At 56.4% G+C, this 22,774-nt stretch overlaps 8 protein-coding genes across 8 annotated transcripts; 4 read left to right on the forward strand and 4 right to left on the reverse strand.

Annotated features, from left to right (window-relative positions):
* Positions 1–5: 5 nt before the first annotated feature.
* DCS_07990 (uncharacterized protein) lies at positions 6–592 on the reverse strand (the record flags this gene model as incomplete). The annotated part of the gene is made up of 2 exons (XM_040805272.1): positions 6–371; positions 440–592. The coding sequence occupies 2 exons, from the start codon at positions 590–592 to the stop codon at positions 6–8; spliced, it is 519 nt and encodes a 172-aa protein (XP_040655376.1).
* A 537-nt stretch (positions 593–1,129) lies between these two features.
* On the reverse strand, positions 1,130–3,763 carry DCS_07991 (uncharacterized protein; the record flags this gene model as incomplete). Its single annotated transcript, XM_040805273.1, has 2 exons — positions 1,130–3,268; positions 3,683–3,763. 2 exons carry the CDS (start codon positions 3,761–3,763, stop codon positions 1,130–1,132), a joined length of 2,220 nt encoding a protein of 739 aa, XP_040655377.1.
* Positions 3,764–4,814: 1,051 nt separating this feature from the next.
* Positions 4,815–5,808, forward strand: DCS_07992 (fumarylacetoacetate hydrolase domain-containing protein 2A; the record flags this gene model as incomplete). Its single annotated transcript, XM_040805274.1, has 4 exons — positions 4,815–5,384; positions 5,437–5,537; positions 5,601–5,690; positions 5,766–5,808. 4 exons carry the CDS (start codon positions 4,815–4,817, stop codon positions 5,806–5,808), a joined length of 804 nt encoding a protein of 267 aa, XP_040655378.1.
* A 657-nt stretch (positions 5,809–6,465) lies between these two features.
* DCS_07993 (uncharacterized protein) lies at positions 6,466–7,992 on the forward strand (the record flags this gene model as incomplete). Its single annotated transcript, XM_040805275.1, has 4 exons — positions 6,466–6,509; positions 6,576–6,847; positions 6,991–7,315; positions 7,374–7,992. The coding sequence occupies 4 exons, from the start codon at positions 6,466–6,468 to the stop codon at positions 7,990–7,992; spliced, it is 1,260 nt and encodes a 419-aa protein (XP_040655379.1).
* A 147-nt stretch (positions 7,993–8,139) lies between these two features.
* Positions 8,140–10,742, reverse strand: DCS_07994 (exocyst complex component Sec10; the record flags this gene model as incomplete). The annotated part of the gene is made up of 2 exons (XM_040805276.1): positions 8,140–10,487; positions 10,547–10,742. The coding sequence occupies 2 exons, from the start codon at positions 10,740–10,742 to the stop codon at positions 8,140–8,142; spliced, it is 2,544 nt and encodes an 847-aa protein (XP_040655380.1).
* A 943-nt stretch (positions 10,743–11,685) lies between these two features.
* On the forward strand, positions 11,686–12,808 carry DCS_07995 (di-trans, poly-cis-decaprenylcistransferase; the record flags this gene model as incomplete). The annotated part of the gene is made up of 3 exons (XM_040805277.1): positions 11,686–11,781; positions 11,849–12,263; positions 12,324–12,808. The coding sequence occupies 3 exons, from the start codon at positions 11,686–11,688 to the stop codon at positions 12,806–12,808; spliced, it is 996 nt and encodes a 331-aa protein (XP_040655381.1).
* Positions 12,809–12,893: 85 nt separating this feature from the next.
* DCS_07996 (DNA repair family protein) lies at positions 12,894–13,995 on the reverse strand (the record flags this gene model as incomplete). Its single annotated transcript, XM_040805278.1, has 3 exons — positions 12,894–13,518; positions 13,570–13,832; positions 13,894–13,995. 3 exons carry the CDS (start codon positions 13,993–13,995, stop codon positions 12,894–12,896), a joined length of 990 nt encoding a protein of 329 aa, XP_040655382.1.
* A 489-nt stretch (positions 13,996–14,484) lies between these two features.
* Positions 14,485–16,157, forward strand: DCS_07997 (tRNA methyltransferase Trm5; the record flags this gene model as incomplete). Its single annotated transcript, XM_040805279.1, has 5 exons — positions 14,485–14,740; positions 14,845–14,946; positions 15,017–15,094; positions 15,160–15,563; positions 15,636–16,157. The coding sequence occupies 5 exons, from the start codon at positions 14,485–14,487 to the stop codon at positions 16,155–16,157; spliced, it is 1,362 nt and encodes a 453-aa protein (XP_040655383.1).
* Between the last annotated feature and the right edge of the window lie 6,617 nt (positions 16,158–22,774).

The raw sequence follows: 22,774 nt of genomic DNA on the forward strand, positions 1-22,774 counted from the left end.
GCTACCTACATGGCACTGTCTTGATTCACAAGCAAAGAATCCCGCTCGGTACTTGATGCTCTCGTACACGTATTTTCTGTCGAGCCCAGCACCTCTCGCCATCGACGTCGCCACTTGTCCCTCCAGTCGGGCGTCTGTCTTTTGTACCGCCTCCATCGCAACACGGCGACGGCACTGATGAGGATGAACGAGACGAACAGTGCAGTGACGATGATGGCGATGGAAGCAGTCACGACCGTAACGGACGAGACGTGGCATCCAAAGGGCACCGTACGTAGCTCCCAACGCTCGGCCGGGTGAGGGCAGATGTTGGGGTTCGAGGCCGGGGCCAGCAACGGTATTCCGTAGGAGTTTGGGACGCAAGACCAAGTCTGTGTGGAGAGATGAGCAAGTCAAACTCTTACAAAACCTCCAGTACCGAACGGACGAATGGACGTACAAACGGACACCAGCTGCATTCGTCCTGGTCGAGGCATGCTCCGCAGGTTTGACGAGACCAGCATCTCATCAGGTGCTCCCGTTCGCCTTCGACGGTGGTAAAGTTGTTGCGGGACGCTACGATTGCTAGCGGGTCCATGGTCGATTTGTCCATGACGAGGCGAGGATGGATTCGATGAACAAGACGATATGAGTAAGCTCGTCATCGAAATGGTGTGGGGTGTGGTTTTGGGTGTGCCGTGTGCATGGACTGGAGGCGCTTCGTAGGCGGACGGACGAACGGCTCAGCAGGTACCTGCAGTACCCTAGAGGTCACTCGCTGCTAAGAGTAGCAAGTTGCAAGACAGGGGGTTCGCCATACGTCTCTCCGTCGTCTTCTGGGCGTCTCCAAACGCACAACGGGTTTGCTACTTGGGTATCAAGAGTGGTGGACCATGCTTGTGGACGCAAGTATCCTGGTAGCGTACGCGTTCGCGCTGCACACACGTACTTACATGCACCTGCAGGTATGTATGTGTATCCTAGCATAGTTGTGAATGACGAGAAACTTATTCACTTAGCATGACAGTGAGCGGGAATCAATGTGTGCCGAGACCTTCCGTGAAAGGAGTAACCAAGTCTGCCATGTGCTGCAGGGTCTAAGTGATATGTGTAAACCTGATGCCACCAGGCAAAGGTAACCTAACCGTAACTAGATGCGGCCGCCTTCCACGACCCTCTCGCGTGATCGGCGGACCTGCTGCTTCAACTTTCTCATGTCTGCTCGTCTTCGCCGAGCGCGTTTCTCGCTGTCTTCGCCAGACAGAGGCTCTCTAAAGGCCTCGAGCACGACCAAATCTGCGAGGAATCGGCGGATTCGCAGGCCCGTTTTGCTGCGAACGAATGCGTCCACCTCCTCATCGCAAGCGGCCGATGCGGCTACGTGCAGGCCTCGCAGAACATCACGATCTGCAATGTCTTGGTCGTCCAAGTCCATCTCGTCGAGATTGATGCTCCCGGGTATAGATGACGTCCTTTTGGGAATGTTTGGCGGGGCCGTGGCTTGCGACGGAATCCCTCTGCCGAAGCGGCAACAGACTCCGACATGGCCAGCGTCGTAAACGGCTTGTTGCCCCTTGCCACACTGTTTGCTCGGTTTTTTATTTGCCGCCTGAGGATCCTCTGCGTCGGCGCCGAGCTCTGCTGTCTTGTTCAGTGCTTCTTCCAATTTAGAAATGAGCGTGTCGGGACACTGGCACGAAGTAGGGTAAGCTGAGGAAGGGCAAACCCGCTCTCCTTTTGAACCGGTGGCCTGCATGTTCGTTAAACCTCGGGATATCTCCTGGCCGGGTACGCTCTGATAAGGTCTTGGAGATAGATGTTCGCGTTCGAAAATTTTGACCTCGCGATCCAACTGAGCCTGTGCAGACTGCGATCGCAATGGATGCGGCTCTTGGCCGCATTCATTCGTTATACGGCTCCGGTGTTCTCTCTTGTCCAACTCTTTGTCGTGGTGATTCTCGACGTGGTCTTGTCCTTTTGGCGCATCCACACTGTTGCGCAGCGCTGGCTTCGTTTGCGCTTTCTTGTGCTCATGCTGCGACTTGGCTTCCGTTTCTAGGCGCTTTGCTCCGGTGCCTGCGATGCGAGATCTTTTTTCAGGGCTTGGAGAGACGGAAACTCGATGGCAACGTTGCACGGTTTGCGGCAGTGGAGGAGCAGACCTAGATGGAGGCATTCCCAGCCGAGGGCCGGGTCGTTTTGTCTGCTTTCGATAGTTGCCTTCCAGCGTATTCTTCCCCAGAGGTGGTTTAAAATGGGCCCATTCCGGATCAGTCGTTTGGTCTTCGTCGCCGAAGAAGCACGGCAAGCAACGCCTTTTTGCCCTTTTGACCTTGGGACCATGCTTCTGTTTCCGCACCGGCACCTCGTCAATAAGGGCAAACCTCCACTCGTCCATGTCCTGCGTTGGAGCAAAAGAAATTTCCGTGCCTGTGCTCGCGGCACCGTCGACCAGCAATTGCCTTGCACGTTGTCTCATAGAGACGGGTGGGTGCTGCTGGCCTGGCCGTTTCACCCAGTCAGGGATGGGTCTGGAGAAACACGCCTGGCGACTGTGGACTTGGTCCTTCGATGTTACTGCAAGTCCTGCTGCCCGAAACTCGGGACGAAAAGGTATGAGAGCGGATATTGTGTGAAGAGTGTCACCAGATTTTGCTGAAGGCGACCCTGGTTGAGCTATTTCGGTATTTTCCTTTGTCTTTCCTGCGTTGCTGTCAATGTCCCTGATGAATTGATTCAAGGTCATCCGGTGGTTCGATTTTCTAGATTCGCCATCAACTGAATATTCCCCAGGTCTGTTCAAGGTGCAATCGCCTTGTTTTTTCATGGCAGCAAAGAGCCGGATCTGTTGAATCAGGGTGCGGGATATCGCTTCGACAAGAGCCGAGTCGACAGAGGTATGCTTGGAGGCTCTAGCGATGCCTGCGATACTGGCGATACTGCTGCCAAGGCTACGCCGAGGTGATTCGGTGCTATTGAGCTTGGCACGGACGGCTCGTTCTCGTCCGGACACCTCACAAGTCAAGACATCAACGTCGCCAAGCTCGTTGGTGATTTTGCGCCAGGCGCTTCCGTGTTGACCCAATCGCACCCTGTTGGTAGGCGGGAGAGGGAAGGAGTCGAGATCGACGGAAGGCGAGGAAGTGTCCAAAGTCTGGTCAGGTGAATGTGTGTCTGAGGGACGATTTTCATGAATTCCGAGGTTAGGGTGTAACTTTGGGTGGATCTTGGGTGTATTGTCGACTCTTGGGTCCGTATCAAAGCTAGGGTTGCTCTGCGTTGGCGAATTCTTGCGGCCATGCCTCGCACGATGTCGACGCAGCCCTTGTTGGTGCCGATTTGAGTGGCGGATGCCGCTTGGACGTCGAGATAGGATGACGACACGAGAACGAGGGCGAGTTCTTTCAAAGGAAGTAACCGGTCGGTGCGGTGGTTTCGTGCCGTCATTGCAAAGTAACGAAGTGTTTGCCTCGGGAATAGATGCTAGGGAAGCCATCACGAGGGAGAAGGCAGAAGCAAATCGCTTCAAATCAAGTCATTCAAGATGAAGTGCTGAGGCAGCGATGCTCTAGAAATGTGCGAGATGCTGCATGAAAGTGAGGTACGATTCCGTCTCGTGCAGCATGAAGCCGCAGCACGGGGTCTGGGAAATAACGTCGCATAGGGGGCTTGTCATGGCTAGACGACCCATTGCGCCAGTCACAGCCAAAGTTCTGAGCACAGCAGTGGCGGCCGTCGGTTGGCCTCCCTGCTCTTTCGAATTTACGCCGGGCTCACCTGACATCTGTAATGCCGGGCGAGGAGTAGACGTCGAGTTGGCGGCGGCCCTTGCGCAGCAGGAACTCGACGGCGGCGAAGTCGCGCTTGTCAATGGTCATATTTTTGGAAAATTCAGATCTGAGTCGACGGTAAGGCTCGGGCTGTGAAATTGTGCATTTTCAGGGTCAACCTTACCTGGCAAACTGTTCAAAATGCGAGCGTGTGCTCTGTCGATAAGTTGGTGAGTGAGTGCGGAAACGACTCCCAAGGAGTGACAGCAGGAAGATTTCGCCCACCTCAGGCTTTCGGCGGCTCTCGCGGAGGCATTGGCGATAGAGTGCCAGAACCTCTTTTTGGAGTCCTGAGAGTCTCATTCCGAGTGAAATTATCGACAGGCTTTGCCCTATCTCTGGCGTGATTTGGTGGATGGAAGGAAGGAAGGTTACGAGTGATGCAAGGAGACGGGACTGAGCTGCTGGCCGCCAGTAGTGAATGCGAGCGGGGTACGGAACGTACTGTACCTAGACTAGTAGTGTATTTCCAGTAAGACGACAACTATAATGCCCACGATGACGCTATTGGGGTTTGTGGTTCAGTGGTCATGTACCCCGTACTTCCCCCCTCTTAGGGGATCATGATGAATGTCAGCACCAGGCAAGGTCTGACGATCGGAGTATATTGGTACCGGTTACGTACTTCGTCAACAAAGCGCACGATCAACATTGGTGTGAGAATCATCACATCTAGTATGGACAAGGTCCATGAAGTGGAAGAAAACCCCCCGCTTGTTGACCGTTGACCATTTTCCGTTGGTTGGCTTCATGCTTGATGAGTGTTGAGTGATCCGTCTTCGTCCTGGACCGTTCCACTTGTTCAATCGATTCAAGCGACGGCGACAGCTCCTCCCACGCGCAAGTCGACCGACATCTCCAGTGGGCATTCTCGCCGCAACATGACCAACTTCGCAGCAAGTGACTGGCCCGTGGGTTGAGGACGGGAATCGAGATGGCTGACCTTGTCAGCAGCGACTCGTTCGGTTCCTCGCAAAAGATGGTCGGGTTTACTGCGGCGATGCCATGCTGCCACAAGGGGTCACTGACGTTGCTAAATCCAAGCGGGCTCGCATCATCAGCGGCGATGTCTTCGGCAAGCACCATGTGACAGATCAAATCGCCGACATTCGCCGGCTGCTCCCGCCTCTGTCCCCGTCTCAGGTCGGCACCGTGCGATGTCTCGGACTCAACTACGCAGATCATGCAAAGGAGACGAAGATGGAATCGCCCCGATTTCCCATTCTCTTCTACAAACCACCGACGGCTCTGTCGGGCCCGGTGGATGCCATCCCCATCCATCCCATGGCACAGGAGGGGACTGGCTTGGACCACGAGTGCGAGCTTGTCGTGGTCATCGGCAAGCGGTGCACCGACGTTCCCGAGTCGGGCGCGTTGGATTGCGTTCTCGGCTACGCCGTGGGCAACGATGTTTCGCACCGAGACTGGCAGATCAAGCACGGCGGCAGCCAATGGTCGCACGGCAAGGGGTTCGATGGCTGGGCTCCCTACGGGCCGGGCATCGTTAGTGGCAAGACGATTAGGGACCCTCAAATTCTCAAGATATGGACGAAAGTGAACGGCAACATGGTGCAGGTGAGATGCCGGAAACGCGCCGCTTCTGCTACGGCTTGGCTGACAGACCCAGAACGGCACGACGGCGAACATGGTGTTTAGTGTGAAGAAGATCATTTCTCTTCTGAGCCGGGGTGTGACACTGATGCCCGGCGACATCATCTTTACGGGAACGTGAGTTGTCGGCCCAACAAGCGTGGCGAGCATACCTGCAGACTAACCAGGTGACGACACAAGACCTGCGGGTGTCGGCATGGGTCGAACTCCCCCGGTGTGGCTCGAGGACCGCGACGTGGTCGAAGTAGGCCTTGAAGGGGTTGGAACTTGGTGAGAGACCCGCTCCGTACACAGACAGGAAAGACATCGCAGACGACGCATGCTGACTGTCATGACCGACTCCAGCACGAACAAGGTTGAGTTTGCCAAGCCCAAGTCCAAGGTGTAGAAGACATCAGTCGATACGGTCAGAGTTTTCGGACGTGAACAGAGGCGGGCGAAGACGGGTGGGTCCCTTGCGAATGTCTCTGTGTGTTAGCCGTGATCAGAGTGTAGCTGAAGGTGATGATTGGTGTATTTATTCGAAATGAACGAACGACCCTCGCCCGGGATAGTTGTTGGACCCTTCATGGGCATGAGTGCATTCGGTCGATGGTAGGCAAGTGCTAAAGGCATGCTGCCATCTGCTCGACAGTCTATGGAATAAAATCAACTCTCCAAATTTCACTCATTACCGATACATGAATTGGCCCAATTGCATGTATTAAGTATATGATATTCATCGCCACATATAAGTACGAGTGCTGCAGGTTGGGGGTTGGCTCAATGTCATGGCACGTACGGAATACAATAGTATGTAGTGCTTGTGGTGGAAGTCAAGTGGTGTACGGAGTAGGTGGAGAAGGAGCATTTGCCGCCCGAACTAAGTACTAGTAATTAGCCTGGTCCACGGCATGACATTGATGGTCACGATTTTGCACCATAGAGCGTCGTTCACCACTCTTCACCAAAAAATTCGCTTCCAGCAAACGGAACGAGTTAATATTCCTGCTGGCAGTTTGCTGGCGGTGGTGGCGTCCGATCCGTAGCCTATCCTGTCGTATCCATGCCGCCCCTCGGCAGAGATGGATCGCCACAAGCCTCCTCACAGTGAGTTCTATTGGACTGGGATTCGATACCCTTCATGACCTCGAATAACTGACAACAACCTACCAGCCCGCTCAAGATTTTCGATGCGGTGAGAAAGAAAGACAAGTTTCTGTATGCTTGCGCGCCCATGGTGCGATACAGCAAAGTGCGTGCGCAAACAAAACCATCTCCTGGTTCCGACTTCCTTTACTCCCACGTTTCCCAGTCGAATGGCTCGCTGACCGAATCGTCTCAGCTTGCCTTTCGACAAACCGTCCATAAATACGGTGTCGACCTTTCCTGGACGCCCATGATTCTCGCCAAAGAATTTAATCGCAGCAGTTTTGCCCGAGACAGTGGTACGCCCCCCTTCCCCCCCCTTTATCCTGTCGCAGCCGCACATCCAAAACTCGAGCAGGATATGATATCAGATGGCTTCTACTTGCTACACTGCATACCATGTACCATATTATGCCACGTACACTAACCTTCCGGCTTGTAGACCTCACCATCTCCACAGACGGTACCCAGCTGCCCACAATTCTCCAATTTGGCGCCAACTCGCCCCTCGAGCTTGCCCGCGCTTCGTCTCTCGCCGCCCCTGCCGTCGCTGGCGTTGACCTCAACTGCGGATGCCCTCAGTCGTGGGCCTGCGCCGAGACCTTGGGTGCGGCCCTCATGAACCAACGCGAGCTCGTGCGGGACATGGTCGTCGAGACCAGAGAGAGGCTGAGGCAGGACGGCTGGGCCGTCGGCATGGAAACCGACATGGATAGGCCGAATGGGAGGAGCGTGAGCGTCAAAATTCGGGTCCATGATGATTTGAGGTGAGCCCCCCTCCATCCTACTCCCCCCTTCCTCTGTATTCCCTGCTCATACCTGTAGGAAAACTATGGACTTCATGGATACCGTCATTGGCCACCCTCAAAACCGGCTCGTCGACTGGATCACCATCCATCCACGTACCCGAAGCACGCCATCAACAACACCCATTCGCACCGAGTCCCTCGAGATCCTGACTTCCAAATACGCCTCCACCCTCCCCATCCTGCTCTCTGGCGACGTTTTCGACCTTTCATCCTTGCCTTTCCAGCCGCTCCCGGAACTCCCCACCCTCACCGTCAAGGACGAGCGGGCGGCGCGGACCGGATGCGCGAGTCCTGTGATCCCTGCGCCAAGCAACACGAACCTCTCGGGCTTCATGTCCGCGCGCGGCCTTCTTGCCAACCCGGCCCTCTTCGCCGGCCATTCCTCCTGCCCTTGGGATGCCGTCGAGACCTTCATGTGCAACGTCGCCCGCTGCCCGCTGCCCTTTAAGCTCGTCGTTCACCACGTTTCCGAGATGTGCAGTCCTGGAATGGGTCCGGACAAGTCATCGTTGCTGCCCAGGAAGGAGAGGGCCCGGCTGTCTGACCTCAAGGACATGATAGAACTCATAGACTACTTGGATGAAAAGATGGAGGAGCAGACGGGGAAAGGGGGAGGACTGCGGAGAGATTTATGAAATTACCAGTAATGATTCACGAACTGCAACATGTCACCGAGGCCGGCATCGCTGAAATTTGCATTCTGCAGAGCATGGTATCAAGATTCAACTCCCGTCACCTCATCCCGTCGCTTCCCCGAAACCCTTGCATTTGACCAAGAAAATTCAAAGACCACCTAGGACACTCTGGATGCCCACCGTCCCAGAGTCCTCCCTCCGCTGCACAAAGGCTCGAAAGTCTCCCTTGGACAACTTTCCCTTGGCGCCCGTCTGTCCCGGCACGAGGGTTCTCGACCGTTCCCTCAAAGCCTCGGGGCCGACGATGAAGAGCGAGCCGATCTCGGTCAACATTTCGACAGCGCCCGCGACGTCGTTGCCGAGCGGCCAGTCCCGCATCGTGGCGACGTACTTGGCGATATCCTGCGTGACCATGAGCCCGCCCGTGGCGTTGACGGGAAATTTTTTGAAGTGGTCAAAGAGCAGGTGGTGAATGGCGAGAGCCAGCTCGCTGAAAAACCTCTCGGCGTTCTGCCCGTCCAACGCTTGGGCGGCGTGCTTGCTTGCTCGGCCGAGAAAGGTGCAAATGCTCAGGCAGGTCGGTGTCTGGAGAGACTCGAGCTCGACGTCTTTGGGTTTGAAATCATGTTTTTTCTGACCGCTGAGCGACTTGGAGACCCAGTTGGTGGCGACCTCGATCGACGAGCTCATCACGGCATTTGTCTTCTTCTCAATGGAGTCGATCGCCGCCTTCTTCTGCGCCTCCATGTTTTTCCGCACCGGCGTGTTCAACTCGGCGAGACGGATGAGCACGACGGTGATGAAGCGGTCCATGATGGCCGAAACCGTCACCGCCGGCCGTGTCGTTGGCATGTAGGACAGGTCCGGTTCGGCCTTGGCGCTCTCCAGCATCGTCGCCTGCACCTGCGCCGCGTCCAGCGCAGTCTGGATGTACACCTGGCCCATGCTCGTGAGGAGCAGGTTCAGGAGAACGTTCATATCCTTGGGCGTGTCCGCCTGCGACCCGAGCTCGAGCGTCCTCTGCACGCTCTCGGCAAGCCACTTGAGCATTCTCTTGGCGTTGGCCACGCTCAACGCGCCGTCCTCCTCCGACACCTCGACCTCGTTTTTGTTGTCCTTGTCCTTGAGGCCGGCGACACGCAGCATCACCCTCTTCTGGGTCTCCGTAAGATCCGAGGACTCGAGCCGCTCGAGATAGGCATCCTTGGCGGCGGCAATGAGCTGGGTACCCTGTTGGGCCAGTGAGGCCATGAAACCCGTCGACGCCTTCTTGCGTCGCGAGTGATAGATGGTGAAGCGGAAAAGGAGGGAGCTGTACATCTCCTCGAGGCTCTTCCTCTCGCGCTCGATGTACGTGTTGCCGACGAGGTAGGGGACGAACAGCTCGTCCAGCTGCTGCTCCAACGCCTGGGCAATCTGCGCCGAGCAGGGCTCCGGGTTCTCTGTGAGGCCGTGCGTCTTGAGGTCCTCGACAAGGGCGCCGATGTAGCTTCTCGACGAGTGCAGCGATCTCAGGAAGGCCAGCGTCGATATCGTCTCGGCTTTGTCGAGGACCTTTTCGAGCCGCTGCTGGATGGATTGCTGAAAGACGCGCTGGATGAATTTGACGAGAACGGTTTCGTAGTATGGAAAGGCGCGCTTGATGATGAAGGATTCCTCCTGCATCACGATCCTGACCTCGTCGATCAAGGACTGCAGACTCGGCTCCACGCCGGGAGGGTCGGAGTCGGGGTCGGCCAGGGCATCCCAGACGTCGCCGTCGGCCGTGACCTCGTCGTTCATGAGCTGATCGCGGTCGATGAAGAACTGATGCTGGTTCACAAAGATGGCGATGACGCTCGCCCCGCCGTTGAAGTCGTGCAGGACCTTGGCGCACTCCATCATGTCCTCGAAGTTCTGCCGCCTGTAGCTGTTGTTGAACTGCTTCAGAAGATCCTGCTCGAGCGTCTCGCAGAACTTTTCGAGCGTTTCCCGTGAGTTGTGGGCCCTTGTCGGGCTCGCGGCTTTGCTGCTTGCCGTGCCGTTTCGATATCCGTTCGCCTGGCCCCAGGAAGCTGGATCCAGCTGCTGACTGATCCTCATCAACTGCCGGGCAATGACGGCGACCCGGACCTTGTTCTCGGCACCGCCCTGGCGCCGAATGTCTTCGAGGGAAGCGACTTGACCCGTCTCGGTGATCTCATTCCAGCACTGCACGAGGAAGATGGCGTCTCGCGTCTGGCTTCGCTTCCGGTCGAGCTCCTTCAGCTTCTCGCCAACCTGGACGGCAAAGTTTCCTCCACCGTCGGACCTGCCGTTCGCGTCGAGTGCGGTGGAGTTGCTCGCGTTGAGGGAGACGTCGAGTGCCTCGAACGAGGTCATCGTCTGGTCGAGCTTGCGGCCGAGCGTGTCGAGCGTCTGGTCGTGCTGGACTTCGGCCCGGCGAACTTGCGACAGCAGACCCGACTCCTTCTCCTGGAGCTCGTCCCCGAGGGCGGCGAGCTGGGAGAGGACGTCTAGCGTCAGCGTCAGCGAGAGATGCTACCATGACCTGGATTGTGGGGGTGTCCTATACTCTCAAAGGTCCGAATCATCGGCCTGGGGTCGAATGAGGTTTGCGGCGGACCAGATCGACGATTAGGGGGGACCGCATTCTCGGCCAGACCGTCGACGAAGTCGCGAACGATGAAGTCCTTGCCGGAGAAGTCCTCTAGGGTGAAGCTCGGCGCCTTGGGGAAGAGGCTCTGGTGCGCCGAGCTAGAGCGCTCCATGATCGAGAGGGGAGGGATGGGGGCGAGCACGAGGGAAGCGTCGGCTGCATGTGCGTCGTAACAGGGGAGAGGCCGTCTTGCTTCTGTGCAGGATCATCTCCGTACAGGGTCGAGCCAGGTGGTCGCCGGTGTTGAATTACCATCGGCCCGCCGGTTGAGCATACCGAAGGTTGGCGGGGAGCATGAGCGTGAGCTTGAGGCTTGCGGGTACGAGAAACTGTCATCTGTCCCAGCCCGCAGCGCCTGAAATGAGCGCTGGAGTTGGCCAATTTAGGGCCTGGTGGGCGCTGGCAGTGGGACCACCCACCCACTCTCTCACTGCTGAAGAGCGCGCCCCCCCCCCCCCCCCTCCTATGGAAAACGTCCCATGCAGGGGCCAAATCAGGCTTGAGGGCTGCGCCACAGCTCAGCCGGGCCACGGGACTCAAGGGAGCAGCCGACGTAGTCAGCTTGCATTACATGGCTTGTCATTATTCCTGGTAATTCCTACTGATAGGCACTGTACCTTGGGACTTTTAAAGTACAGATACGATACCGTGCACTCAGTATTACAAGAACATACTTGTACATGTACTTGCGCCTGCAAAATTTCAAGTACTCCAAACACTACTCCGTACAGTAGGCACTTAATCGTACTGCTTGAACTCCGTACTCCGTACTATCTATCAATCGTCCACCATATCAGTGCGTCCAATGCTCCCTGCAACTGGCAGCCTGCATCTCCATCCAGCCTGCATCTCTGCTCCGCTCTCGGGAATTCGTCGCTCCATCGTTTCCCTTTCCCTCTTTCTTCTCCACGACGTCGAATCTTGAAGACTACCGAACAGCAACGAACGGCCATCCCTTCCTACCGTCCCTCATATCCCCCGTCCTTGGTTCGGGTATTCGCCAGCCATCAATTCGATCCCTGTGCGCTTTCGAGGCCGCAACGGCTGCAGCAGCCATGCCTGTCAATGCCCGTGACCGCACTGCCTACAGAGCCGATGAGAGAACGGCGCACAGCATGCTGACCGACGAGGATAGGTTGAGAATGCTCAAGGTGAGCAGGAGCCATGGCGCGTGGCATGGCCTCGGTGCTCGACGTTGACAAGCAAAACACCCTCTAGGCAAACCTTCCGGCGCCGACGGAGCTTCCAGCCGTGAGTCGATCACTGCCGCTCTCACAACGACGGTCCCGGTCCCGGCTTGGTGTCAGGCGCTTCATTCGGAATCAGCTCCACGTTCTCATCTTTGCCGTCCTGCATGGCATTTTCTCCATCTACATCCGCCTCCGGCAGACAGTCAACCTCGTCTGCTACCAAGTCTCGTCCGTCCTCTACTACCACCACGCGACGCCGCAGTACATTCGAAAGGACATCATGGGCCTCAGCAGGAGACCCAAGCACCTCAGCGCCATTCTCAAGACCGAGGAGAACTACAGGGCCAAGGCGGACTTGGACCGGTTGATCGACCAGACGGCCGAGTTGGCTACCTGGTGCGCCTGTGCCGAGATACCCATGCTCTCGGTCTACGAGAAGACGGGTTCGTCTTTTCCCATCCCATGACGGCTTGACGCGTGCATGCATTGACGCTCCCGACCAGGTATCCTGAAGAAGCACATGCCTCGCGTGTACGAGGCCGTCATCAACAAGTTTACCTTTTACGCCGCCGATCAGCACCCGACCCTGTCCGTCACTTCACCGCATCGAGACGAGTACTCGTCCTCCTCCCCGTCCGTCGACGAAGGCAGCCGAGGTCATCTGAAGCTGCATCTCATCTCCGCGCAGGACGGTCGAGAGTCCATCATCGACCTCACCAAGACGCTCGCGGATATGTCGCAGAAGGGAAAGCTTTCCCCGCGAGATATTTCCATTGAGCTCGTCGATGCCGAACTTTCCGAGGGCATCATGCCGGAGCCGGACCTTCTACTCCTCTTCGGCCCGTACGTCGAACTTTCCGGCTACCCACCCTGGCAGGTTCGCCTCACGGAAATTTTCTGCCTCCAGGACAACGAAAGCTTCGGGTACCAAGTCTTCGTCAAGGCTCTCCGCAAGTACGCCCAAGCTCAGATGCGCCGTGGCAAATGAATCACTCCACCATCGTCCCCTCCTTGCTCGTCTCGGCAATGGTGGGATGGAGTGTGAGGCGCTCGAAATTCTGTTTGACATGCTCTCATGGCTTCCAGGCGACCATCTCTGAGCTTTGCTCGTTCCAGCGATACGCCGGGCCGCAGCCGACGTTATAGTTGTAATAGTTTTCTGTTCCATCCTTTGTCATGGCCCGCCGAAACGTGATGTTGATTCTCCCACCATCGTACTCGTTCCTTCCTGTCCTTTTCGGTACTGAATGCAGCCAGTGAGTCTGGGTGCGACCACGCATGAGGATCATGTCGCCGCTTCGGAGGGAGTACTTGAGTGGCTTGGCCGCCGACGGAGGCGCCGCGAGTTGGCCTCCCGCCGGCGGCACAGGCGGTTTGTGCTTGAGCAGAAAGTCACGTGGCGCTCCGAGCGAGAAGGATGCAATGATGGGATCTCTACCGAGGAAGCGCTCGTCGTCGCTGTGGAAGGAGATGCTGTCCAACCCCGAGGCGTAGTAGTTTACGAGGCAAAAGTTGAATTTTCCGTCCGTCACTGCTTCGGTGCGCTTTCGTAGGTCGTCGAGACATCTAGGTATCGGCCGAGGGGGGTATTTGTCATACCGCCTGTCCGCTGCCTCCGTGCCTGTCGTTTTGTCCATGACACGCCCATTCTCGTCAAAGCACGACGTGTCATCCAAGCCAAAAACAGTGGTCCATCTGCTAGGGCTTTAGCCGGTACAGTCTCGCGAGGGAGGGGTTGATGCAATGGACCTTGGTGTGCGGATGTGAGTCTGAACGCCTCCTCGCTTAATGTCATACTCGACTCTGTAGAACGGAAGCTCTGCGCGCAGGAAATGGAACAACGATTTCGCCATATCTCTCGGGATATAGGGCTCAAAGTACAGCAGATCTAGATCGGGCTGATGGTTGATGGCCTTTCCTGGACTCGCTGGGAGTGAGGCAAGTGCTCTCGTCACGACGGCTGGCAGATATGCGATTTCGAATGGATAATGCGAGTGCCGTGAGGTTCCTGGCTTAAGATGGAACGTCAGGGTTTTCGAGTCCTGTTTTCACATCAACCAAGGATGCGCTTACTGGCTCCTCGATCGGTGCCGATCCATCAGCATCATCAGCTTCCTGTTTCGGTCGCTTCGGGGTCCTGTCAAAAAAGGCATCGATTGTTCGTTTTTTTGACATTTAGAAATCTTAACTCAATGGCAAATCGGGCATGGGTCGCACGAGAAGAAGGGCATAGGAGTTTGTAAATAAATATTGGGATTGAATATGGCTTGCATATCCTGAGTTGTGACATCACATTTATCATGACGTTGGCCGTTTATGTGGCCGGCCATCGGTACGTACTGATTGACGATGGTCAGCCTTGTCAGGTTCGGGGATGATGATTCGTGGATCTACATGCTTAGCGCATCATCGCCATGTTCAAAGTGCTCTCAGCCTCGCACACCCAGCAAGCTATAACCTCAAAGTGAAGTTGACGAAAACGCCAAAAAAAAAATAAGAAACCAACACTCCATTTCTCTTTTCCATTTGAAGGCTACCTCGAACCCTAACAAACCGCGCGATGGAGGTGGGAAATACCTCCCCTTAGACCCAGAAGGCGGTTTGCCAGAGCACGATTCTAACAGAATACCACCAACCCAGTGCAAGCAGCGCTCAAGCCTGGAAATGAATCTCTTTCGTCTCCCAGCCGCTGTCAGAGCGGCCGAAACGCTCGACAGGGCTCTCTTCTCGCGCACACTGCCAACGGCGGCCGCGTCGGTGCGTGACAATCGGCTGCTTGCCAAATACCGCAAGCAGCTTGAGAAGACCAACGAGATGCTGCTCCTCGACAGGTTTAACCCCATCGTCGCGGATCCTGATGCCAGCCTCGGGGGGCAGGGCAGGAAATGCCTTATTCTCCAACCCAGCGTGAAGCCAGGAGGTAGATGCTCCCTTTTTTCCCCTTCTCCGTTGTTCTTCGCTGTGCTTGCCGATAGTACGGAATAGGGAGAGAAATGGGAGGCTGACAAGAGGAACGAATGGCAGTTCCCGAGACATGGAGCCCAGTCCTGCAAGAGGCGTCGAAGCTGGGAGACTTGACCGTTGTGCCGTTCGAGGTAACGATCGGCTACGACTTGTGGAGCTACTGTGCGTACTTTGCCCGGTTCCAGGCCTACTTATGGTACCCTGCAACACACACTGACGGGTGCAAATGTAGTGGACGTGATGAGGTCACTCTTACCGGAGCACCTCCATGGCGAGATCCCAGTTGGTTTCAACACAGCCGGCCACGTCGGTGAGTCGATGCCACCCAGACATTTCTACGCAATCATCGTATCGGACGTCTCATGAAAATTGCAGCGCACCTCAACCTCCGTAGCCAATATCAGCCATACAAGCACATGATAGCCCAAGTGATCGTCGACAAGAACCCGACAATCCGGACCGTCATCAACAAGACGGACAACGTCGGAACCGAAAGCGAGTTTCGGACGTTTGCGTACGAGGTGCTCGCGGGAGCCGACGACATGCTCGTCGAGGTCAACGAGGCCGGTTGCGTCTTTCAGTTCGACTACTCCAAGGTGTACTGGAACACGAAGCTGGGCACGGAGCACCAGAGAATCACGGGGCTCTTCAAGGCCGGCGAAGTGGTGGTCGATGTCATGGCGGGAATCGGCCCCTTTGCGGCGCCTGCTGGCAAGAAGGGCGTCTTCGTCTGGGCCAACGACAAGAACCCGGAGAGCTACAAGTACTTGAGCGAGGTGGTTCGCAGAAACAAGGCATGTCGCCGTAAGTTCCCTTGGTGTTCGAGCGACGGCTGACGCGCGGCCATGCAGGTTTCCGAGTTTGTCAAGCCCTTCAACTGCGACGGTCATGATTTCATCCGCAAAGCCGCCGATCTCGTCCTGGAGGCGTCGCGGCGCGGCGACTGCGCCGTGGTCAAGCCGGTGAAAGTGTCGAGAAGCGCGCCGGTCGAATCCCGGCCGGCGCCCGTCCGCATTCCCGTGCCGGCCACCGTCGCCCACTTCGTCATGAACCTACCGGCGTCGGCGCTCGAGTTTCTGCACAACTTTCGCGGCCTCTACCATGGCCAGGAGAGGCTCTTTGCCCCGCACACGGAGACGCGGCTTCCCATGGTGCACGCCCACTGCTTCGCCGTCAAGGCAACGGACGCGACGGCCTTGGACGACATCTGCGGGCGAATCTACAACGAGCTTGGCGTCAAGTTCACGCCGGGGGATGCGGCGAGGGATGGCGAGGTGTCGATCCACGAGGTCCGTGATGTGGCACCCGCAAAGCGCATGTTCTGCGCCAGCTTTCGGCTGCCGGCGGAGGTCGCCTTTGCCCCCCGCGCCTGAGATGGTTGGCTGCCCATCTCATCTCAGGGCCAGGTCTTCCGGTCAAGTCACGCTGCCTCGTCTCCCTGCCTGGTTTTCCAGGACGTGCTCTGCCTGGGCAAGGCGACGGTTGTCGTTTCTCACTTGGGCCGTCCGGCCGCTATGGGTGGCTCGGCATCCGGTGAAGGTGAAGCCGTCAGGAGGGGTCCACGTCCATCGGGCGGCCTGTCTTCACTTCCATTACCGCCGGGCTATCAACGCAGTCCGCGCCGCACCGCACCACCTGCATCTGCATGCGAATGTGCGAACCCTGCACGGGCGTATTGACGTGCAGCCGGTCCAGAAGGTCCCGCAGGAGAGATGGAGGAGTACGGGCTCTGTCGGCCATGGGAAGGCAGAGGAGAAGTGGTAGCGACGCTTCCCCATATCCGAGTCCGGCAACCGCGTGCGGTGGTGGTGGTGGCCAATCCTGCGGGCAAGCAAGGGCAGGCATAGGGCCGTTGTGGTTGCCTGTATGCAGCCCTGGATGCAGACCTGGATGCAGGCGTTGGCCGGGGTAGGTATGAGGGCCGAGTCGATGATGCGAAACGACGCCTTGACAAGTGATGGCTGCTACATCACACATCACACATCATACATTACACATCATACATCACACACCATACATCATACATCATACAACATACAACATACAACATACAACATACATCATACATCATACATCATACATCATACATCATACATCACACCGCATCACGCATCACGTACCATGCGAGGCTCACGGGCTGCAGCCTGTGCCATGAACGGACGGGGGGTTGGGAGCATGCATGCACTTGTCTGTTGCGGCACGTCCTCTGAAGCATGCTCCCTCCCTCTCCGGCTCTGCATCTGTCCCTTTGTCTCTGTTTCCATACCCCTCCCCCTTCTCTCTCTCTGTGTGTGTGTGTGTGTGTGTATGTGTGTGTGTGTGTGTGTGTGTGTGTGTGTGTGTGTGTGTGTGTGTGTGTGTTTGTGGGAAGTTTGGAATTACAGCTTCAGTTCTGGAGGTGCTGCTCTCACCGCTCCGGAAAGTTCCGCTGCTGTTCCTTCTTGATATACAATTCGCCACGAAGGGTCAACGCCCTGTGGAGAAGGGCCATGTGAAGACGAAATCAGTGAGGCCTTTCAACTATATGCAAGATGCACATGTCTTATCTGCATTACTCCGTCGTCAATGAATCAACGAGCACGCTAGGCTGGACTTGCTCTGACGGGTGAATCGACAAGACGCCTGAAGGAGGAACGTGCCGGGGGTCTCGATGGGGAGCATTCACTATACCAAGTATTACACAGAAGTGCTCATGCCCATTATTACCACCTTTTAGCAGCCTCTACGGAGTACTAATAGGTACTACTAGTAGGTAATAGTAGGTAATAGTAGGTACCTGTAAGTGTACAACCCACTGTAAGTACTCCGCTGCGTAGGTACAGGAGCATTGCCGTAAACTCCTCGAGTACTAGTCCCTCACGCAAAGCCGTAGGATGTTGGTACATCGCATGCGTGTTGTATCAGTACCAGAGGAGAATGCCCAAGTGCATGCACCAAGTATTATAGTGTTGGTAAGCAGTAGGCATGTACGAGTACATCAACAGTAGGTACTCCGTACACACCTCCAAGGTACTTGGAGATGAGGATAGTTCGAGTACAGGCACTCCGTATTACTTGTAACTCAGTACGGTTAGTGCAGCTGTGAGGGGATGTGGCAGCAGTGTTGTACCTTGATGGCTTCCACTCGTCAATCAATAGCCGATTTTACGCTTTTGTGATCGGCCCGTCCGACATGCTTGTGTTACATCATCACCAATACCGGCACAGGGTAGGTAGCTGCCTCGCCGTTGAATTTCGTAATCGGGTGCGACTGATTGCGACTGATTGCGACTGATTGCGGCCTGCCTGTATAGCGATGTGCCAATGCTATACTTGGGGGTATGTCTTCTGTGAGATCAAATCGATGAACCTCCCGGCCGCGTGCGATGTCCGTAGTTTCGATCAAATCACCCTCGGTGGACTGGAAATACAAGGACGGCCGACGGAGGGCTCGCTGGATTCTTGCCCTTTTTATTCACGCGATTTATTGTACAGCCTTATGAAGAACGAATTGCATGTACGTGGAAGGACGTAGGCCAATCTGTGCCTGTAAGCATGGGTTATGGTCGTCGTAGGGAGTGCATTGCAGATGTACATGAGCATGGCCCTTGGAGCGGTTCGTAGCGTACATGTACTTACGGTGCCTACAGTACAGTACAGTACGACTAGCAGAAAGCAGGCCACTCTTGATCGCCAGCTGATGAGTTTCAGCTTCATCAACATTCTCACCTGGCACCTCATCACGACCGACAACCAAAGGCCACAACCCACAGCACAAAACAACATGCATGCCCGGACACTCGGTCGTCTGGGCGATCAGGTATTATGCCAGAAGACCAAGTCTCAGGGTGCCTGCTTGGTCGGACAGGGCACCAGGGCTAGCAACCTACCCTAGACGGCCGCTCGGTTCCAGCTGGCTCTGAGCTGCCTACCTTGGCAGTTTTCGCTGCCGACGAGCTTGGTTTTTTCAGACTCGGCAAAAGACCAACAGTAGGTATGATTTCGCCACCGCCGAGGGCCGAAACCGTTGCTGGCCCACCGTGACGCAACTTGAGACGCTCGATTGACCTCTCATCAGATGACAGAAACGCAAGCGAGCGAGCGCCTCCTTCAGGCAGGAGAACGATCACGCAAGCGACGATAGCAAGAAGCAGAATATTACCAATGGTACGGCATAGTGCCAGTGATACGCGCACGGCCTCGTCGGTCCCACCGCTCTGCAGACGGCTTTCGGTCTTTGATATATTTAGATGTAATAGAGTTACGTTAGTGGCCCATTCTGACGCCGCCTTTTCGTCGATGGCGCAGCGGCCAAAGGGCAGGATAACGGGCCAAGGGCAGTGGACAAGGCCAGCAACGACGCCGTCCGTCCGTCCGTCGGTCGAGAAGCCGCACGCCACGGCGCGTGGTTTTGGCGAGTTGGAAACGAAGCTAACATGGACGAGGCCAGTTTTCAGCCTTCTCGACAGAATGGCCGCCACCACTCGTCATGCCGGCGAGGTGGAGGCTCCTCGGCCGGCCTATGCCTGACGGATGGCAGATGGAGACCAAAGGACGCAGCATGTCTGCGTGCCGAGCTCAAGTGCACTGGTTCGACCGGTGCTTCCCCCAGTAGGTATTGTGCAGGTGCTTGCTTGGCAGTGAGTTGGCAAAGGTTCAAGCAGATAACGCATTGCCCAATAACCGTAGATGGTACCAAGGGAAGCAGGATGACGCAAGAGCACGCACCCTGATTGCTCCGTGTGCGAGTGCGTAACTGGTGGAACGTACTCCGCGAATGCAATCATGCTGCATGTACGGAGTGGCACATGCAAGATAAGGGAGATGGGCCCGAACACGGATCCATCGATACCAATGGCACCCGATGCTAGGGATTCACTCACTTGGGTATCGAAATGTACGCTGCACGTTCGGCGACAAGCAGTTTGCTTCCCTCAGCACCATGCATTTTGCGCGTCGAGAGAGAATGCTGGCACCCTCAACCATGCCCAGCAGTAGTCTTGTCCGCGTGGGTAGTTGCGTCGCCGAGCGAGTATTCTGACCGCCCGCTGTGCGACGGCACCGACCGGCCATGTTTTTGTGTCATCGGCCATACCTGCATCATGGCGATGACTTGGAGATGGAGGCCCTTTGAGGCCCTTTGACAGCTGGCTTCAAGCGCAGATAAGACGGTTACGTGACGGGGTATGCCCGACGGCCATCGAAGCCGCACAGCGAACCTGCACGTACTCCGTACCAGCAATACTTGCTTTCGCATTCGCCCCCGTTAGTGCAGTCGCATTCGCCCCCGTTAGTGCAGTCGTCATCTTCGCCCCTCCACAAAGCGCACGGCGGCACGATGCGGCAGTGACAGTGACAGTGCTGTATCCGTAAATGCAAGCAATACGGAGCACCAAGAGCTGAATTACGGGCACATGTGCCACGGATACACGTAGCCACCCAGCACAAGATAGCAAATAGCCGCACCAGAGGTTGATGAGACTGCAACTACCACTGCAGTAGCACGTCGTAGTGATGACTAGTGGTGAGTGGTTGGTGGCTGCAACTTATCCGTCCCACCCCCCTATGGGCCGAGGTCGGTCCATCATGCCTCGCCGTGCGGCAGGACAGGGCGAGAGTGCGTGTGGTGCCACCATTGCGCGCCGAGATGATGTGACCATGATTTCATCATTTCATCATGTCTCGACGCCGGGGTATTTCGTCAGCAAAGGCCTGACACTCTGGGATCCTGCTCGAACTGCGCACCAGTTGCCGTCGTCGATGGAGAGCGATCCGCCAGTACGCATTCCCAACCACATCATGAAGCCTTTCGTTGTCAAGCCGGGCCCCTGCCCCGTCGGCGCCGAAACATGATTTATTTTGTTGCTCCGTTGGAGATTTCAATTCGGTGTAGGGAATACATCTGCCCGAAAGACGTCGAGTCCCGATCATCCTGGGCTCCCTACGGGCCTGGAACCACCTTCCTTCTCCCTCAAGCGAAACAAGGGTGCGAGAGAGGCTGTTGAGCAGACGGATACTGTCCATGTGCTTCTCGGGGGAAGTAGACAAGTGTCCAGCGACCTTGCACTTATCCATTGTTGCCAGGCAAGCTGTTTGAGGCAGCAGGGAAGTGAATGTCTGGGCTGCCAATCGACGGCAAAGGGATGCCTCGAGGCGTCGGCATCGAGCCTTCACTGATGGGGAAATCATGATATCAGCAAGATCTGAGGGCTGGCTTCGAGCTGCGATTGGCGTTGGCAAATCGCAACCGTGGCTTGACGCCAATCAGGGCCCTGTGCTGTCGACGTGGCCCCAGCACGGCGCACGGAACGAAGACGACGACCACCGACGGCAAGGCATATCGAGTGAGTGAGTACTTGAGTGACTGTGTGGAGACGGAGAAAGACGGAGCAGGAGAGCGAATGAATCAATGAATTGAATGAATGAGGGAGGGAGAGTGTGAGTGAGTTTGTGAGCGAGGAAGCGAGCGAGCAAGTTGTGTGCCGTGCCTTGCACACGGTGGTGGACGGATCGATGGGTGAGGGACGTACGTGATGAGACTGTACGTACGTACTAATTACCTCCAGCAAGAGGTAGGACTGCTTGCTACTGGCTGAAGGCGTCATGCATCATGCATCATGCATCTGCTGAAGCCACAGCGGGTTGGCAACGCCGCCAGGACGCCATGGCTGTGGCCTGAGATCAGTTACTAAACACCACATCTGCCAAGGCAGTCGGCGCGCAGATGTGGGTGTGCATGTACATGTACATGGGCGTGCGCTGGTACCGAGGCCGGCACCACGTAGTAAGTGTGTTGTGACCTTGACAGCCTCGGAGCGCCGCGACAACCCACGTGCTTCCCGGAAGGCTGTAGCGCCGCCCGTCTCGATGGCGAAGCGCACCCGTTGCTCTCGAACCGTGGCAATAGCAGATGAGGGCGGCACGCTGGCATCAAGGACGCGGCGGCACCGCACGGCTGTGAGTGCAAAGGTACCTCATGAAGGGGGAGGAAAAAGCACGCAGCTGGCGGCCTCCCGTTCGTACATGTACCGTACTGCGCAGGATTACATGTACTCCGTACTGGTACTCCGTACATGGATGGAAAATCTCTGCAGGGCGGTCAAGGGCACCACCTGCCGGCTTGCATATCAAAGTTGCACAGCGTCCGTCGTGACGGAGATCCGGCAGGGCAGGGGCGGCCGGACAGACAGACAAGGCAGGGGCCAGGCAGCCAGGCCGGGCCTCCGTCCCTGATGGAGGGGGAAGGTCCGGCCAGGCATTAATTCACTACAGTACAGTACTCCGTACTCCGTACATGTATTACTTGCATTCCGTACTTGCATGCGAGTAGGTGTGCGCCTACCAGTAATACGGAGTAATACTTGATTGCGGCAAGCACTCCCTCCCGAGGTGGAGTGCCCGACGCGCGGTATTGGTACATGCACGCTACGGCGTGGTGATACATGCACGGAGTGCTGTCGGCTCATCCACCACGTCCCGCGAGTACGGTGCTCGCGGCTGTGGTGACAGTGTTTCACTCTACGGAACTGCACGGGAACGAATGCGTGTGCAAGTTCATCATCTTCTAGAACGATGACGAGCTCTCGTATTTCGCCATCGACATGACCGGCGTTGCCGACGCAGCGAGGCCGCCGACACGTGCAAGTACGCCTGTCGTCGATGGAACGTTTCAATTCCACCTCGGAAGGTACGTTTGACGGATCGGCGGTTCGCTGGCGGAGCGTTTGGCGAAAATCAAACGCCACGGCGGAAACGTGGTGATGTAGACGGCCGCCATTCGCCGAAGGCGACGAGATGGCGAGGCCAACTGGGCAGCACGCACGGAGTACTCCGTACCGTACAACTAGGTCGAGACGAAAGAGTAACACCATGGACCGACGCTGAAGTGCACCTAGGTTAACACATGGTAATACGGATAGTTGGGCAAAAAATCTGCCTCCGCCACCACCACTCAAGGAAATCCAACATCTCCCAGTGCATGGCCAAGACGACTAGCACGAGGACTTGCTGA

This window comes from Drechmeria coniospora, chromosome 03, assembly GCF_001625195.1.
Source record: "Drechmeria coniospora strain ARSEF 6962 chromosome 03, whole genome shotgun sequence".
In the NCBI taxonomy this organism is placed as follows: Eukaryota; Fungi; Ascomycota; class Sordariomycetes; order Hypocreales; family Ophiocordycipitaceae; genus Drechmeria; species Drechmeria coniospora.